The sequence below is a fragment of the Stigmatopora nigra genome, chromosome 3 (genome assembly GCF_051989575.1).
Source record: "Stigmatopora nigra isolate UIUO_SnigA chromosome 3, RoL_Snig_1.1, whole genome shotgun sequence".
In the NCBI taxonomy this organism is placed as follows: domain Eukaryota; kingdom Metazoa; phylum Chordata; class Actinopteri; order Syngnathiformes; family Syngnathidae; genus Stigmatopora; species Stigmatopora nigra.
The window spans coordinates 8,024,972-8,044,344 of record NC_135510.1 but is presented as its reverse complement, the minus strand read 5'-3'; the positions used below and the strand labels follow the sequence as shown (position 1 = coordinate 8,044,344).

At 39.7% G+C, this 19,373-nt stretch overlaps 1 protein-coding gene across 6 annotated transcripts in view; it reads right to left on the bottom strand.

Moving 5' to 3' along the window:
* Positions 1-2: 2 nt before the first annotated feature.
* tcf12 (transcription factor 12) overlaps positions 3-19,373 on the bottom strand; it is a 48,940-nt gene continuing 29,569 nt past the window's right edge. Inside the window, exons 9-21 of one of the 6 annotated variants that reach the window (XM_077713231.1) lie at positions 13,473-13,572; positions 13,111-13,250; positions 12,695-12,836; positions 11,911-11,981; positions 10,151-10,286; positions 7,764-7,837; positions 6,574-6,645; positions 5,994-6,170; positions 4,110-4,218; positions 3,887-4,031; positions 3,202-3,431; positions 2,854-3,006; positions 3-2,251 (exon numbers count right to left, since the gene is read on the bottom strand). In XM_077713231.1, coding sequence (XP_077569357.1) covers positions 2,864-3,006; positions 3,202-3,431; positions 3,887-4,031; positions 4,110-4,218; positions 5,994-6,170; positions 6,574-6,645; positions 7,764-7,837; positions 10,151-10,286; positions 11,911-11,981; positions 12,695-12,836; positions 13,111-13,250; positions 13,473-13,572 — 1,539 coding nt within the window. In that variant the 3' untranslated portion in view covers positions 3-2,251; positions 2,854-2,863. Of the gene's footprint in view, positions 2,252-2,853; positions 3,007-3,201; positions 3,432-3,886; positions 4,219-5,993; positions 6,171-6,573; positions 6,646-7,763; positions 7,838-10,150; positions 10,287-11,910; positions 11,982-12,694; positions 12,837-13,110; positions 13,251-13,472; positions 13,573-17,761; positions 17,938-19,373 lie in introns of those variants that run through there. The other 5 variants (XM_077713233.1, XM_077713234.1, XM_077713228.1 and 2 more) reach the window with 5 other exon arrangements.

Sequence of the window (19,373 nt, the reverse complement as noted above, 5' to 3'; positions counted from 1 at the left end):
AGATGGCACATTTATTGCAACATAAATGTTATATACATCATGTTTTTTTCTGTTGGAAAAAGACAGAAAATTGTAATTCCCATTGCCACGTTTTTGGAGATGTGCATTAACAATACGTCGTACTTTTTTTGACATAAATGTTCCTCAGTCAACCACGATAGACCCTCCAATGGACATTTCCATATTTCCAATAATAACAAAACGGGTTATGGGTAAGTCACCGTGAACATTTTACTACCTAGCATAGTAAAATAAAGTAAGAAACTTTTTACTCAAAACTTTTGCTTTCAAAAATCTAGAAAGAGTAATATTTAGAATTCAAGAAATATTCTTACAGTATTATTGTAGAAAAGACTAACTACAGTGAAAAATAAGCCGACCCATTTTTTTTTATGTTTGACCTCTCTCCTTTTGACTTTCCTTTTTATCTATATTAATTACATAAGTGAAATGTATGTGAGAATACAGCAAATTGGCAAAGAAAGAAGAAGAAGAACTGAAATTAAATGAAGGAAAGAAGAGGGAAACGCCTTCTAATGATGAATACAATACTGTCATAAGCAAGAAGGCCATATTCTGACCAATGACACACACACACATACGCACACACACCCACACACACACACAACTGCTCAATGATAGTTCCGGATTGTAAACTTATACTGTGAATTGAATAGAAGTCCCTTTTTTTGTTGAAAAGACAATACACATACAACAAAATGGAATATAAAGCAAGGACTAACAAATTATAAAACATGCACACAAAAACATAAATAAAGCATAACCAAAGAGAAGACTTTTTTTGTTCATCGCTGTGCTAGAATTCAACATATTGAGCTTTTTGTTTTATTTCAAATCACTGGTGGTGAGAAAAGCTCCACCCATTTGTTCAAATGGATTTGGACGTCTATTGCCGTCATTGATGGCCAATCTGTTGATGTAAAAGTGGGATTTTGCAAGCTTTAACTGAAAGCTAGAAGATATGACTTGGCATTTTTCTTTCTTCCCATTATGTAAAGTCAAAACCTTGTCAAAAGTACACATAACAAATCTGCATACATAGAATACTCTCATATGGCTAAAGGCATCTCCTTTAGTTAAGACACTACAAATATGCAGGGAATGCTACGAATTGCTGTTTTTTTTATGGTATTACTATTTGAAAGCAAGAAGCAAAGAAAAGTTTTGGGTCAAATTAAACTAACAAGCTTTTGGTTACATGGAGTTGTGGAAGGAAGGAAAAAAACGGGGGTTTTATGTGTAGTCTTTCTTTTTGAATACAGGGTTGAATTATGACTTTCAAACGGTCAAATATTTCATGGCTGTGCTCGAAATGACTTCGCTCACTTCTTACTACCAATTTGGAGTGCGGCGTTGCTTTGAGTTACGAGGGACTTAACTTTTGCTCTGAGTTGAGAGCAAAGATTTGAGTTACAAGTGCCCAACTCTCAATTCTTTTCAATAAGACCATTTTTAGCGACTAACATCCTGCATGAGTTGGAAATGAGTGTTTTTTCTTATTGGCTGCAATAGATAAGCCCACGGACTTGAGAGGTTAGCGTGTCGGCCTCACAGCTCTGGGGGTCCAAGGTTCAAATCCAGGTGTCCACCTGTATGGAGTTTGCGTGCTCTAAATAGCAGCCGTGTTTTTTTTTGTTTGTTTTTTTTTTCATTTGTCCAACCTGGATTTTGCCAATTGCCTGACACTTCCCAGCCACTGTGGCTTCGGAGTGATTTCGAACACAGCCAATGAATGACGCTTTTCCCCTAGTTTCAACCCGCCAGGCCCAAGTGCTATCCGTTTGCAACACTGACGGCAAGTTGAAAAGCAAAACTCCATCCATTTCCCCCCTTGGACATAAAATTTGAGCTCATGGTCATAATAAATAAAAAGAAACGATAAGAATAAAGCTTGCTGTTACAATGCATTCGTCAATTCAGTTTAGGCACGAGGCGACCTCCACGTGGAGTCGGAGGAGACCGCAAAGTCTGATTGTTCGGAAACCACGCGCTCCTCGTGGATCTGCGTGATATGTGCTCAAGATTCTTCTTGCTTTTTGGGGGCGGAATTTGCCACGCGACCTCCTGCTCGGTCGGTCCCGGGACTGGATTGTGTTAGTCTTGTGTGATTTTGGCTTTGGCTGGGCCGCTCTCCTACGCGACGTGGCGTTAAGCGCAGCGGGGTGAGCCCGCCGTCGCGACCGGGCCGAGTCGCCATCTCAGACTGAATGAAATGTTCTGCGTGTTGGATCTGTGGCGGACAAGATAGAAGTTGTATGATGTAAAAACGGTTGATAGTGAGTGAACATTTCAACTAGTAGTTAGTAAATTCAATTAAATCGTAGGTAGAATGAAAATCGGGGTCGTGATTCAACCGTAAATCTTTCGGACATTCGCTTTGTCTTTGATTTCTGGAAAAGGCAGAAAAGCATGTCAAGAATAGGGGAATAAATCATATTTCGCCTATATCTGATGTTCCATGATGACTTTATTTAAAGGTGCTTTAAATCTCATTGTACTTGTAAAATGACAATAAAAGTGCTCAATTCAATTCACCTAATGAAATGGCATCCGAATTAGTCTTTATTTTTCAGCTGTCAATCAAAAGGAGATGGATTGGCAAGCCTTCCAGTAAACTCTGATTTGTTTAGTGATTTATCAGATAGAAAGGCCCAACGTTAACTAGTCTTAGGGTATACTCGTACAGTATGAAAGTACTGTTGCTATGTTTTGGTGCCCTTTTTATATCACATTAAAAAGAACTACGTTTGGCTTTTGGACTGTAGGCGAAAAAGATAGCTCGGTGAGACGTTTACATTGGGTTGGTGGATAATTAGAATGTGGTCTGCGTACCTGTGCGCGCTCAGAGGTGGCCCATGGGGTTGGATGTGTCAGTCAAACTGGGGTGGACTCCCGTGTGACCTTGTTGGCTGTCAGCGGATCCGCCGGATACTTTTTCCTCCTCTCGTCTCTTGAGGCAGGCCGCTTTGGGGTTAAGATTCCGTTCTATGGGCACAGATAATTTTAAACATAAAAAAAAAAGAAAATAGAGGTCAACCACTGTCAATTTTGAGCAAAACGGCCTTTTGTAACGGTGAAGATCGTTTTTTATCAATTTCAATTCTATTGTGCTTAACAAAATTATTATTATAATATACTGATTTAAAAAAAAAAAAACAGACTTTGGCTGTGAACTCTGACCTCTGACTTGTTGCTCCAAACTGAGGATGACGGCCACAGCCTGATGAAGGATGAGCAGTTTGGTCTGTGGCTTCTCGCTCTTCAGGTGAAGCTGACACATGCGACCCAGCTCCTTGAAGGCCTCATTGATGTCGCGCACCCGCAAGCGTTCGCGAGCGTTGTTGGCCATTCTGCGTTCCCGTTCCCGTTCCGCCTTCTGCTCAGGATTCAGATCTTCGTCCTCAGTAAGACTGTGGGGGGGAGATGACGAAGGGAAATTGCCAGTCATAAGCATGGCCATATTACCACTTTTTATGTTAAATAATAATAAACTATAAAATATGGAAACACAAATAAAAGTATTTTGGAATTAAAAAAAATAGCATATTAATTGTTCACTTTTTAAAAAATAAATATATTTTTTACTTGCTTTTTTAATTGAAAAAACTAACAGAAAAGAAAAAAAGGGGCAGATTTGCTTTGGGAAGTTTTTAAGCTGATACATTTTCACCAACCATTAAAATAATTGTAGATTCATTTGATACCCCATTAGCAGGTGACTAAAAGATGAATTGTGTTCCCCCTGGCAGGCAGAATGAAATTAAAAAAAAAAGAAACTACAACAAGACCTATGACGAAAATGAGTTTCTTTCTTTATGCTGTATATTATTCAATATAGAACATCATTTTCTGTATATTGTTTTACTTTGAGCGTGTGCCACCACGAGGCGTTTTGAGGCCGTCGCTCTCATCGTCTGACTTGTCATCGCCCGAGACCGAGTCATTCATGTCGTCTTTGTCCTGTTTCTCCACTTTCAGTGCCAAAGCCGTAGCCACCTGACCGGCCAAGCCTAAAGCCAAAAAAAAAGGTAGATATAAGGTAAGCTGACTTGCGGCAGGCAATAAAGCGAGTTTAAAAAGCATCAGACCTCGGAATGCTTCCATTTGATGGTTGAGTTCTGAGCTGGATGTGGAGCCGGTACTCGGCAGGCCGCCGTGGCTGTTTAGACTAACGCTGTCATCGGCATGCGAGGAACCCTGAAACAAGAACAGAGGGCGCATTGTGAAGACGGCAAGTTGACATCCACTGCAAATGGAGAAACCTCCACATGAAGAAAATAGGAAGAGAAAAAGGCTGTAGAGTTTATGGATTAATTAAGATGATGGAGGATTTTGAAAATACTGTTTTAGAAAGTATTCGTCAGAGGAAAACAACACTTGAGTAGTTTAGGATACAAGGATTTATTTACCAATCTAAACCACACAATACATAGTATAATCATAATGGCCTTTGTGACTATTTAGGGTCATTTTGAAAAACACAATTAAAAAGTGGTGTCCAGATTCTTACCCAAAATATAATGTTCACATTTTAGGTCATGTAGGCCACAATATTAGCATTTTACATGAATAATACATCAACAAAACAAAATTTATAATGTTTTAATTAATACAAACTGGCCCTAAAGACACCCTAAAGTTGATTTTCATTTATTTATTTTTATGTTATGGTATTTACCCAATTTACCAATAATAAATTATGATGAATGGGGTATAAAAACGATTATATTTACTACTGTGTTACTTTAAAATGAAATAAATGAATGTAAGATAAATATCAGATATCAAATGACCCCTGACCTTCCCAGTCAAAATGGTTTGGACATCTTTCGCCACCAATGGAAGCCAATGAGGTAAATGAGTTGCTTTTCACATGCAAGCAAAGGCAAGGGAATTGTGACTGACGTTTTGGGGTGTATCTCTCTGCTTGCCCCTCCCAAAAGTTTATTTATGTAATCCCCTGTCACTGCTGGCCTCCGTTAACCCCTTTACCCCAAAGCCCTCCCTTTCTTCGGCGCGACACTAATCGTTGCTGTGCTCTCAACAGGTGCCCAAACAAGTCTTTGTGCGCAAGAGGAGGATGAGGAGGAGGAGGAGGGGGAAACCGGGATTCTGGCGAGAAAAGAAGGCAGCCATTTTCATGGCCTGATTATCATACAGCTGAGGAGGCACAGGGCGCAGACACACGTTTCCAAGCATTCACATTTCCTTGCTTGTTAAAGAGAAACGATAAAAATGCCATAGAAAAAGAGGGGCTGGGACGGTGCTGTCATCCACAATAAAAGCCCGTTGGAGGGGAGCTCTTCCCACACAGGAAGTTGTGTGTTCGTACAACCACAGTACGTTCTAGTATCTGGCAGTCAAAGTGACTCGACATCACACTCGCTGCACGGTGACCAATAACAAACATGATAAATTCAATTGGGAACTTAATATTTCAACACGACTGCAGTTGACACGAGAGAATTTTATCATAATAAACGTGTAGCGTTGCCGAGATAATAGTCGACTACTCAATTCCTCTACCACCATTTTGATAGTCGATTAATCGTTTGATATTGACAATGTTGACCCAAAAATGTATAATTATAAAGTATATGTACTTCCTTTTATTTGTCATATTTTTATAACATATATATTATATATATATATATATATATATATATATATATATATATATATATATATATATATATATATATATATATATATATATATATATATATATATATATATATATATATATATATATATATATATATATATATATATATATATATATATATATATATATATATATATATATATATATATACATATATATATATATATATATTTATTTTTTTTTTTATTTTTTTTTTTTTTTATTATTATTATTTTTTATTTATATATACACATTTAGTTTCACCAAATCCATTTGTAAGTCAATGTTTAAATGAATGAAAGTAAATAAATGAATCAGGTCTTCATACCATTGCTCCTGTCCGACTGGCAGGGAAATTTGCTCCTAAGGCTGCCAGTTGCCCATTTTGTGCCTGTCCCAGTAGACTGTGGATGTCGCTGGGAAGACCGGCAGTGGAGCCCACTGCGTGGTTCCTCAGAACCAGGATGGCATCATCTAGTCGGTCGAGACGATCTTCCATTCGCGACTAATGGGGAGCAGAGGGATTGGGGTGGGAGAGAGGCATGGTGAGGAGAGGAGAGGAAAAGGAAAAGAAGGACAGAGGAGCTTACTATAAGCTTATTAGGGAACACAAAATTGAAAACACTGATTGGATGGTGTGCAATTCAAAAGTGAAGATAAAGAAAAATCAAATGCTTGATCACAACAACAAACACATTTGTTTGTGTGAAAGTGACTAGCAGTCACATGGAGTGGATTAACATCCGCACTGAAGCAGATTGCAGCAAGCTAATAGGGCAACGTAACAATGGCAACAAAAGGCAATAAAAATAAAAATGACGCTTGCATATCCGGGTCATGAGAGCAATCAAAAAAAAAAGACGAGGACTCATGGAACATGTAGTAGATATATAGCCACTCTCAAGTACCTCGCAGACATCCTTTAAGAAAGACATGGCATCCTGAAGATGCTCATGTAACTGCTGATGAACTCTGTTTTTCTGCCAAAGTCCCAAAAAATGGATAGGTTTAAGAAAAAGCAATACATTCACTGTCAAGAATGAGAGTTTCCGCAAGTTGTTTTTAAATGACAACCTGTAACGTTATCATACGTTCCAATTTCGATTCAATTTCTATGTTGACATAAGCATCATTCAAGTATAAGTATGACATAAAAGTATGTCAAAGTCACTGAAATAGTTACTAGGATAGTACACTTTTTACAGTTTTTATGTTTTTCTAATAGTACAATAAAGGCAACCACAGCTATAAATGATATGTTTATTAATAGTTTTTCTTATGGTGTGGCACTGTATAAACAGTATGTCATCTACTGTTTTGACTAAACTGATGTTTTGATGGTTCCATATCTACCAATAACAGACAGCATATTGTATTTGGAGTCTACCGGATTCAAAGTTGCAGAATTTAAATCGTAAAACTCTGGTAGATGTGCGCTGAAGAATCGCTGGACGAAGAAAGCGCCAACTCATTCTTTCGCAATAGAGACCAATGTATCACCCCATTATTGGCTGCTGTTGGATTACATGAAAAGGCTGCAATGTCTCAATTACAGCCTTTCGGATGATATGCTTTATATATAGTTCCAAGTCATGTGGTGCAAGTGGAAACTTGTTGGCTAACAGCATAGTCCTATCAAAGTGTAATATGACCAAGAGTGTCTCAATCCATTAGCTATTAGTCATTTCATCTGAAATGTAATCCTCAAGTGGCATGTTTAGACAGTTGCTCAGAAGTCATGGGGCTTTCCAGCTCTTTCGTCAATTATAACATGGCTACTAGGAAAATATGAGCCATGCTTTTCTTTTGCATAGATTGAGACAATATGTCATTGAGTGAAATTAAATCTGCAGGATGGCAGCAGAGGAATCCTGGAGAAGTGGCTCTGCATACAGCTGCCAGGAGCCCCTTGAACTCAACACCCCCCCCCCCCCCCCCCTTACTAGAGGAGGGGACAGATGGCAAGTCCTAAGGGACAGGTATTGTTTATCCTTGACCTTCTACTTTATCCTCTGCAAACATTTGCAGGACTGTCATTGTCACGATAACTCGTCCTAACTGAGCATCGATATAGAAAGGTGAGAGAAAAGGATCTTACCAGTGAATGAAGTGAGTTCTCATAATTTGGAGAGGAAGGGCTCTGCCCATTAGGACGGGACCATTGGTTGGTACCTAAGTAAAGAGAAAGGGGTGCACTTGTAGGTAAATTCACCGTTGACGTCTTTTAATATCTGATGGCTGATAAGTGCGTCTCGCTTTATTGATTGAAGCCTTAAGCCAGGGCAAGTGACTATTTTGGGCAAAAAAAATATCCGCATAAAAGACACTCTAAAACTTACATAGTATTTACAAGGGATTTTGGGAAATATCGCCCTTTTCTACCCAAGCCAAATGCTTGTCATAACAAATCCCTCAAACTTAAACATAAACGACTTTGACAACTTCTACAGGTTATTCTGCAAGAAATATTGCTTGCAGACCTTTCCAGTTCTGTGGAATTCAATGGAAGGTTGCCAAAGTGAGCCATTTATTAAAGTATGACAATACACCACAAATCATAAAGTGCATTTTTCATTTTTCTTTGTTGTTTAACTTCCCAAGGGCTTTTCCTCGGAATAGACTGATTTCTACAGCCAGTACAATGGGGACAACAACTACTACTACTACTACTACTACTGCAAAAAAAAGTTTTAAATTAAGGGGTCATATTTGAAAACATTCCATAGAATGAAGACTTTGTGTTAAGAATAGCACAAAAGAAACCATATTTAAAAAGCTTGAAACTTGTTTTCCTTTTATTGTTCCATTGAATGTCACACTTCATATGTAGTTGTCTGTCATCACTTTAAAAGAAACCAGAAGAAAGGATGAAAAGAAATAAAATGTATCCCCATCTTGTTGCCAGATGGGCGAGATGTGAACTTCACATGCCTCCACTGGCTAACGACTACAAAATAAGAAAAAGCTTTAAAAGCGGTGGGGCTAATTGTAGAAACAGTTAATGAGTCTTACTCTAATGATGAATGTGTTTTAAGCGTGCCAAATTGTGTCTTGATTTATGCAAAATCACTCTGTTACCAACCTTACTGTTGAATTTTATACCCAATGGCTTGAGAGCTTTTGCGACTGGCTATGCGAGTATGCGCAAGTGTGTGGCTATGTGTTGGAAGAACAGCTGTCTACAGGGTTGGACAACAGCTGACAACGAGGGGAGCATAGGTAGAGACAGCTGTCCTCAGTCCATTACCATACTTGACACAACTGTCCATTAAAATAACACAGGGGGCTTTCCCGCTTGGTGTCTCCCCTTTTCTCCCGCATCACTGCCTCTCATCTCTTCATATGTCTGAGAGGCTTCACATTAGCCTTTTAAAAAATATTTTTAACAGATATGCATGCCATAGACAGCTTACATTATTTCTAGAATTGAAGTCTTCACGCAAAAACTCTAGCTTATTAGTAGTAAAAGTCCCACAAGCCACTTTTTAAAAAAAACAAGACAATGCTCTGAAGAGTAAACCTGCTCGTCCTCTACATCCCCCACCCCCAGAAAAAGTAGGAAAAGCTTTTCATCGATGTAATTCAAAACCACTTCAAACAAATCGTTTTAAATCCTTAAGCAGCTCAAAAGCCGTAGCCTCAGTCCTTTTCATTTCCATTGTTGTTTCAGGGTTTGTCATTAACATTTCAATCACTTCAAAAAAATAATAAATGTTATGCAAACAGATGCGTGTCAGAAGACCTCAGTTTCATGATCATGAAAGCACTGAGAAAAAAAATCGGGCTCGAATTTCTACAACACGGGAAAAAAACTGCAGTTTGTCGGGCTATTCAAGACAGTAGAAACTCAAAGTAAGGCATGTTTTAAGGGAAAGACAAATCCAATACAAAAGAACTCTATGTAAAAGACGGTTAGAGGAAAAAGTACATGTACAAATCATGAATTCTTGGCTGCTAGTTCTCCCAGCCAAAATGGATCAGAGGTATATTGCCATTAAAGGCATTCAAAGTGTAAAAACACTTTTCCAATTCAACCACATTTTCTCATAATCGGTTTCTGCCAAGAATTTTCATTTCAGCGCATGCCTATTTAAATGGTGAAAATGTGTGGAAATGTTCATACGTATAAATTTTTTACTTGAAACTCTATGATTTCAGGATAGATGCTTCGCTGTGTCTCTTTGCAGGGCAAAAGGAGACGGACAACCATTCACGATCATACTCATATCTAGGGTCAATTCAGAATGTTTAACCAGCCTACTATGCATGTTTTTGGGATGTGGGAGGGAACCAGAGTATCTGGAGAAAATCCACACAAGCCTAGGGAGAACATGCAAACTCCACACAATGAGGACCGACTTTGGATCAAACATTTGACCCCGGAACGATGAGCGCGACGCGCTAACCGAGCCATCCTATTCAAATAGACTGTCATCTTTATCATTTCTATTCAAACACAGTGAAAATGGGAGAATGGGGTTTTACCTGTTCTTCCAGATGGGGTGCCAGCCACCGTTACCACAGTGCCAGCGCCTGCTGTGGTTGTGAGAGGTGAAGGAGAACCCACAGGCGTGGACGGGTTGGAGGGAAAACTACTGCTGGTGTGGTCAGGTGAGTAAATCTAAGAGAGAAAGAGAGCACAATGAACTTGTACTCCAGGCACTTTACCACTTTAATGATGATTGTCATTAATCTTCTAATCACCCAGTATTTTTACTTGTCATGTTGACACAAGTCTAAATAAATGAGTGGCGTTATCATTGTATTAACATAGACAAAGAATGGTCTCATTTTAATGTGCAAAGATTGAAACAATCCAACAATTCTCTGTATAACATGAAGTATTTGGTTACATTTTCTTGCCATCTGAAGACAAATTGCAGAGACAAAATTGTTTCCTGGGTACCTCTTTGAGTTACACTGAGGACTTACAATAATGCCAATTACAAGGAAAGCAGATTGCGTCTTAAAACTCCCACAGGGAATTCATTTGTGTGAGTAAATGCTGGATTAAAGCACAATCACTTCCCTGATTTGTCCCTTTTAATCAGATGATATTGTGGCATAATGGAAGATGTCTCTGAGAAGAGGGCGCTAGAATCGGATCCTTACTAATTAGCAGGGAAAAGAAGCAGATAGATGGTAGATTTTTCCCGCTTACTAACGATCAAATTGAGCATGCAGGAAACCGTTTGAGTTCTCTGGCGATGATAGAATGCCCTCATTAATAATCTCCTTATTCAATCTTCATCTTTGGGCTTTACTTTTTCAATCAACTTGGAGTATAAGGCGAGTGTACTACTGAGAATGGAGGAGGAGTAAGAAAGAATGCCTATTCAAGCTTCTCTACTCTACGAAAGCTGTATTTCTCACTTTCCCTCTCAGACACGCAATTCAGTAGAAAACTAAGACGGATTAATAATGCGGTCATCACTCTGTCAGATACGAACAAGTCTTAACACAAATCCCCAAACATGTTTCAGTTTCACAAAAGCAAGTTGTTTCTAACCGTGACTTCTGACCAAACAATATATGGCCAAGGACGCTGCATTCAAACGTGAAACACAGTTCATTTTACTGGAACAAATGAAGCCCCGCCTACTCATCGGTCACACTCCCGCAGGCGGCGAGGGGCCAATAAGCACAGCCAATTTAAAAGGGAGGCCAACAAAAACTCTACAAAGGGCAGCCCGTGGAGTTGAGCCACAGCAGTTATAAACTCCCCAGTGCCCACGCTCCATGTACCCCCCCCCCCTCACCCCACGCTGTCCAACCGTGTCCATTTCACTTCAGCTTTGTTATGCTAATAGAATTGAGTCTGCAAATATAAAAGATGTCATTTGTTATAACTGTCTATATAATAAACTCACATTTTCCGTTAACGCTCATTTAGAAAAATAAAAGTTTAGCTTCTATTCTGATGTACGGAAACTACCATTGAAATCCAGACATTTCCTTTCACACGCCAACTATTCCTAACGAAAAAGAACTGAATTCGATTTTGGTGGTGAATGATCACCAGAATGTGAAATGACGGCCCTATGGAAGGCTTAAATGTAGACAGCTATGGAAGGCTTAAATGTAGACAGCAAAGCCGTGACATATATTTTATAAGAATAAAACAATTGGACAGGAATTTAGAGGGGAAGATAAATCATCTACACAAATTCAGGATATTAGATGAAATAGCACAGAAAACTAAGCTCCGGAGTTGAATGTGGGGCGATGGTGCGGTTGCTTCTTACCGAGGCTAAAGCCTTGCCAAGTGCATCTCCGGTCTGTGAGCTTCCAGTGGCGTTCCCCCGATTTGCAGCAGCTTCACAAGTGCAGAGAAAAAGAGACCATATTTGCATTAAAATCCCTGTACCAATTCAAAAATAAATGCACGATTAAAGATTCAAATAGACCCGTTCAAACTTATCAGAGTGAGTACAATGGTACACTTTATCTATCGCATGAAGATGACAACGGCACTCTCACAATTCTAAGTTTTTCTATGAAAACAAAGTAGAATTACTACTCCTGAAAATATAACTATAAGGCAATGCACAAAGGCCTTCCACAATTGGAAGACACTCTGGACAAAAACCTGAATTCTGAGGAAGTTCTGCTTGTAGAATGACAAAAGTAAAATTTGCAATAACACTGCTGCCCCTGCTCTAACATTTTACTACTTTCTGTTTGAGGATTCAAAATGTTGCAGTCCTTAGAGAGACAAGTCAGATCTTGTTGTCAATGTTTTGAGAGTGACAGTAGTACAAAAAGACATTGGTGACAATTGATGAGGTTATCACAGCCAGAGAATTCCAGTTACTGTTCAAATGGCTGCTGCACACCCCTCGCAACAGGATTTTTCCACCCACCATCAAGTTTGCATCTATGCTGCCCAGAAACACAGCTGGCATTTGAACGAGGGGCCAATTTGTAAGTCTTTACAAACTCCGGTCTCGGAGTCTCCGTGTAAACAGTTTCTGGGTTAGCCAAACGTTAAACGAGCCACTGTCGTAATTGAGGAAAGTGAAAACATACCAAGCACCCCATCTGCATTGTTGACTGATGGGTTGTGTGCAGCTGAGACAAATGGTGAGGTGGCCGTGCTGCTTCTGTGAAAACTGGACATGGGAGGAAGACTGGCGTTGATGTTTGGGGAAGCGGAGTGTGCTGGGTAGTTCTGGAAATGACAAAGGACAACATTGGAACTATGAAAGATTAAATTCCTCTTTCTTATCTGAGGAGAATAGTTCGATGAACAAGGAGAGGAAAAGGTAGAAATAGCTAACAAACTAAAATCAAATTCCTGAAGGCGACAGTGAGCCATCGCAGACCATTTGCAGTACAAACTAAGCTCCCAGTTGAATGTGGGGCGACGACCCATTGATATTGGATGACTTGTCGCAAACACTTGGTTGAGGGGGGTGGGGAACGTCACCCAGTGATTGACTTACCAGACGATCGTGCGAGTGCAGGCCGGTGTAGTTTCCTGATTGCGGCATATGAGATGAAGATCCTGGAAGCATTCCTCCATAGCCGGTCTGACTAATCCCATTGGTTGAGTTCCAATGGTCAGATGAGCTGTGTGTACCATCTAATAACAAAATATATGTAAGTGTTTACTGTGCATTTGAAGCTCAGAGCAAAACCAGATCAAGCCATAAAGCCTCAACATGGGATCATCCAACAAGCGGAGTTATATTTTTCATTGCTTGATATGAAACACAATCTCAGTTCTGGGGACAGCTGAGATCACCGGAAAGATCGGATAACTCATGATTCATGCATCAAATGATGGAAATTAGATTTAACTTACCAAAGAAAGTGCTTGCAAACATATTGTTGGGGGGTTTAGGAGAAGAGTAGGAGGGCGAATCTCTGTTAAAGTCCTCTGAGTTCGGAGAAGGTGCGTACACCTACAAGCACAACATTAATGTCATTAGAACAAATATTTTTGTTTGTTTGATCAAATCAAGCATTGTGGGATCAGTCCAAATAACTGTTATGTCAACTTCAAAAATACCATCATGAACAAAAGTCCATTGTTCTGCCTGTACAGACGGAATATAGGGGATGGCATGTAAGACCATACTCTTAACAGATGGAAATATACATTACAAGTTGTGATTATAAATTGAACTAAAATTAAGAATATATGTGGTATTGTCAACACCCATCGTAGCCTAGTCATTTCGAAAGGGGGATCTCGTCTTATGGTGACTCCCAACCCGCCCCCGATGAACCTAAAAATGCAAATATGTGCAAATACTTTAACGGTAGGCAAGCAATCAAACGTATGAGGCATTAAACAGCAGAATTTGCATTTTAGATAAACACCGTCTCTAATGGAGGTATAATGACGGTGGCATAATTGCACATTCTAAATGACAGTGGCAAATTACTGTATTCCCTGCGAGGCTTAATTCCGATAAAAGCTACGAAAAAACAGTCTGCTCTTCGTTAGATCTGTACCTGCAAGTGAGCGGTGGACTCAAACTAAGTACAATGGGCACCCTGTTGTACTGCCTTGTATCTGTGTGCCAAGTTGGTGGGAGGATCAAAAAAAAAACTTTGGGCCAAAAACAAGTGATGTGGTCTCTGACTTTATCCACTCCAGATGGAGGCAGCGAGGCTGAGTAAAAGAGGACGAAGCACATCGGAGAGAAGAAAAGGTTTTGAACTAATTTGCCCACCCACAGCGAGCACTTGGATGACCTTTGTCATGTTTCACTAATCAGATCCAGGCCTGCCAACTTGATTCCACCTGCCCATTCTCAGTAATTGCCACACTCAAGTCTGACTTGAAAGGTCAATTTCTCTTTAAATGGATTTGCATCACACCAAGGACAAGAATCTGGTTGGGCGGGCCCTAAAGCGTGAATCGAATTTGTTGTATGTCAGATCTTTTGGTGTGAGCGTTCACACCGCTGTTTTACAAAGCGATGGTTTAAGTGTGATCATTATTTGGGAGGCAAGCGCAGAAGGATGACAATACAACATGTGGCTTATTGTAAAAAGGACGAGTTACACCGACTTTGAATTTTATTGAGTGAGATCAAGGAAAAAGACGATTTGGGTCATTTGAGGCTGCCATCTGAAAATAGTCAAAGTTTATTAAGCTTTGCTGTCGAGGAATCATAATCTGAAACTATCATAAATATGTGACAGCAAATGTGTGACAGTAAAACCTGACAGAAAAAATATATAATGTAAAAGTTCTATTAAACAGTCTACTATCCAAAATGCAGTCTTCCAACCGGAAGCTGGAATCACAATTCCAAGACTGGCAGAAAATCCAAGTTTTGTACTACTTAGCCAGAAACTGCCAAATGCTCAAGCCAATGAGCAGAATCATTGCCATGGTGAGATAGCCTCGAAATTTTATGCTGGTTTAAGGCTTGATTCAAGGAGTGGACTCACCTAAAAAATGTCTGACACTCCGTGTATGATCGACCAATAGCCATTACAACAACACCATGATGTAATCAGATGTAGTTAAAAAATATACAAGTTCTTAGCCACACGTTTCAATGGCACAAACATGCTTCATTCTAAACAGTCCCATCAAAAGATCATCTTTCATCACTTTTGCAAGCCTTGATGACTACAATGGTTGATAACTTGCTGAAATGGTTTTCTAACCCTTTTATGGGTTGTCGCTGAATTGATGGAAAATATGCTAATACTATGCAAACATTTGGCCACCTCCTAATATATATACATATATGCAAAACACATCTCGAATGAGAACTCTGGTTGGACTGCTGAGTGAGACGACTCCTAAACGTTGTTGTCGGACTGTGTAATTAAAGTGCTCTGGCAAGGGTGGAGCTCTCTTGGGTCCTCTGGCTTACACATGCGAGCAGCAACGATATTAGTTCTATGAACCTCATCTCAGGTTAGCATCGCACGGGAGCCCAGGCTTTTGTCCTTTGGCTACTCGTGGGCAGCATATGGCATTGGTTAATGCTAATTGTCCTTTATTTAACCCTAGGCTAACAAGTCAAAGCATTAATAAACCATTTCAAACACTGATGGCTTATGAAGGAGTATGCCTGTCTGGTTTCCCTTTACAAGACCATTAATTAAAAGCCATCACTCACACAAATAAGCAGGCCAGCAGACATCCACACACCAGTCACGTGACTGGGGATTCATTCATAAAATTCTAAACAATCAGTGAAAGCTATTTTAAACATACACGAAACGGATGCATGACTGGAATTACATCATATCAAGTGAACATTTTTGCTTTAGGTTTTAATACATGTCAGAAATGTTGCATTCATCCAATTGCTTCACAGCTTCAAGATTTGAATGCAATACTGGCCAACAAAACCTGACTAAAAACTGGTAAAGTAAAACCTCTCACCAAATGGAAATTCCCTTGGCAAGATGTTTCACAGAGTGGATATAAGGATTTTTTTGTACCATTTCACCAAATGGAAATTCCCTTGGCAAAATGTTTTAAAGAGTGGATATAAAGATTTTTATACCACTAGCCTTCAACACATACCCAAAAAAAAGGAAACTCTCAACAAGCATTTGGATAATGAATGATGATGCAAAGACTCAAGTTTAGCGAGACAAATATGATATGATGCATGCATACAGTGCAAACCCAGTGTTTACATGAGCTCATGCCAGCATGTGTACGCTCTTGTGCAACATGTATGTACAGTACACCACAGGGTTCTGATGAGTGACAAAACACTGGAAACCAAAGTCGGATGACAACTAGTGGGCAAACCGCTGCTAAATTAGTAGTTGCAAGGACATGCAATACTTATTTGCAAAAGGATGAAACAACACGAAGAATGTATGTATCACTTCAAGGCTTTCATTTCAGTTGGGAGGAATCTTAGGGAGCTGCTCCATCTGTATTGGTTTCGTGCCACCAGCTCGCAAGTCAATGGTGCAATGTGAATTCTCCGAGTCCTCCAGATGGTGAACCACTACTTTGCATCAAATTCATTTTAATCAAGACGATTCACGGAATGAACACCATGTTTTTTTGATTTCCTCACAAACGAATCCAGAAAAAGTTTTAACAAGCGCTTTTGATCAGACCCCCTTTTTATCCACATGCTACCCATTTCCTCCCAAATGCTAATGCTAAACCCAGCCTGTTATTACTTAATATGAAAAGAGATCAAAGTCATCTGGATACATTGAGGACACAGGAAATGTTTTCATAGTCTCCAAGGACAAACGAAATGGAAGCTCAAGATGACCTTGAGTATAGGAACATATAAATAGTGTAACTCTGAATTCAAGACCCTTCACGACAGGTGGAATTCTAGAACAGGTTATTTGCTTAAAAGAGGAAAAAATCAAGTAAGGATTAGTCAAACAAATCCAATATTGTTTACAATTACAATCTGACTGATGATGATTTTGAAATTTTAAACAAACACTACGGAAAAACAACAAATTTCAACCCAAAAAGTTCAGCAGTCATGCAAAAAACGAGCCCACACACACTTATGAAAAAGCATTCTAGACAAACAAATATCAAAGAGGTTTGATCGGAGATGTTCAAAATTCCCATTAGACTCCCTGTGGTGTCAAGAATGCCGATGTGATTAAAAGCAGATGGAAGAACAGCAAACACTAGTGCTTGGAGCTCAATCTGCAAACAGGAAAAGTCTAACCTCAACAGGCAGACTTTTCTCCCTAATCATTCCCAGATTCCCACTTGTTATTATTTCAATCTAGTCTTGGAGCACCATCAACCAGCCAGTAAAAATAAATTATAGTTTTTTATTTTTTTTTTCAAGCCAGTTCTTTATTGTATAAGAAAAAAAAGTTTTGGCACAACTTTTTCTCCTGCTTTTTGCCTCAAATTAATTGAAGTCCTACACTTACTAGTAAAATGAAGCTTTTTTCCCAACTATAAACATAATATTAACTGAAGATGTCAGACTGCCTTAAATCCTGAAAAGAACATTGTCATCTCATAACACAGTCAACACCAGTACAAAATTGTACACACATCCAATCTGTGACCTTTTCTATAACAAGAGAGCATCACAACAGACCATACCTAAGTTGCATCTACACGTCAATCATCTCATGGCAGATTCCCCAAAAAAGATAACTCACCGATTTCCCGTTGTAGTAGTACATTAAAGAGTTACTTCCCATTCCAGGGACAGGATAAGCACAATACATTATCGCGTGAACAAGGTCAGTGGTATATTACAACAGGACATAAGCTCTCTGGACATACATCCAAAGCGTTCAAAAGGGACTAATAATTCTTTCAGTGCTGGCCTCCACACAGCCCACTCAGAGGAAACTTATGCAAAGCAGGACGCTACCATTGCGTACAGAGCGAAAGGGGACTATCAGAAGGGAGTGGCGTGCGTGGTACGTCCCCTCTCTTAAGCCGCTGAGTGCTGAGGCAAAGAGGAAAAAAGGGACGGGGGGAAGGGAAGCAATGAAGAGGGGAATAAAAAAAGATAAAGGGAAGTGGGTGGAACAAAAAAAAACAAATACGTGAGCCGATTTAGAGCCAAGAGGGACAAAATATTTCAGTCCAAGCATTAAAAAAATGCTGATTTTCTATGATTGAACCTCAACAAACTCAAACATTTTTACTCTTTGCCGGATTGCATGCATGATATATGTGTGAGTCATTCAAATGGAGGAGGTAGCCCAAATATTTTTCACCTGATTAAATCCATAGGGTATTTTTTTTTATGATGGGACCCACTCATTTGGTAACGCGTGGTGCCCGCAGACTGCTCACAAGCAGATTATGAGTCATTAAACAGTGTAAACGCAAATGAAAGGCCAATACATCAGACGGGATGTGCATCTTACAGAGATGCAAAATGTATTTGAGAGGTGGTGTTACTTCAGAAGCGTGTGTAGACACTGTGAAGCATGCAACAGCTGCAACAGGGGGTTGGCCTGTGACGTGGCGGCAGGAAAATAATGCTCTGCTTGGTAAAGCCTGGAAAGGGCTCTCAAAAACGGGGCGTGCTGGAGGGGCAAGCAAAACACGGACAGCCATTTTATTACGCTTTTGCTGTCATTTGTGAGCAACACGGCTTCCCATTTATCTACCTTTATCAAGTGGGAGGAGGGAGGCCAAAGGGGAGCAGAAGAAAGGAGAGGATTGATACGATATTCCATTGAAAGCTCAGCCTGACTGGAGCCTTTCATGACTAGCACTCAAAGCATCTCTGACTAAACACAGGCCCGCAAACTCATTTACCACAATATTGTTATAGAAAGATTAAAGCCTTCAAGTCCCTCGAAAATGGGGTCTTTATTAGGCTTTGCCTTTGGTACTGTTATTATTTATCCCCCTTTGTTCTGCCGAAGTCTTTTAAAGTCTTCCAAAACACTCTCTCTCTCTGTATTCTGCAACCGCTTTATATCTGGAGCTGTTTCAAGTCCATGTTTTAAGGAAAAAATGGCAGTGATAGAAGTATTTGAAGGGGGTTAAAACAAGTCCAGACCCATTTAAGGTTCACAAATGAAAACACTTGAAAGGCCAAATTACGAGGTATTCATTTTAGGATGGAGCGTCCACCAAATCGCATCTCTGCAACACCAAGGTCAGCATGTGGAGACACATCTCAAATTAAGGCTAAGTTTATGTGATGTTTTGAGTCATGGCAGAAAGGTAACAGGCGTGACGGAGGGGAAAAAAACCTCGTTAACGTTACCCTCTGAAAAGAAGCGCGAGTCACCGCGGTGTGCT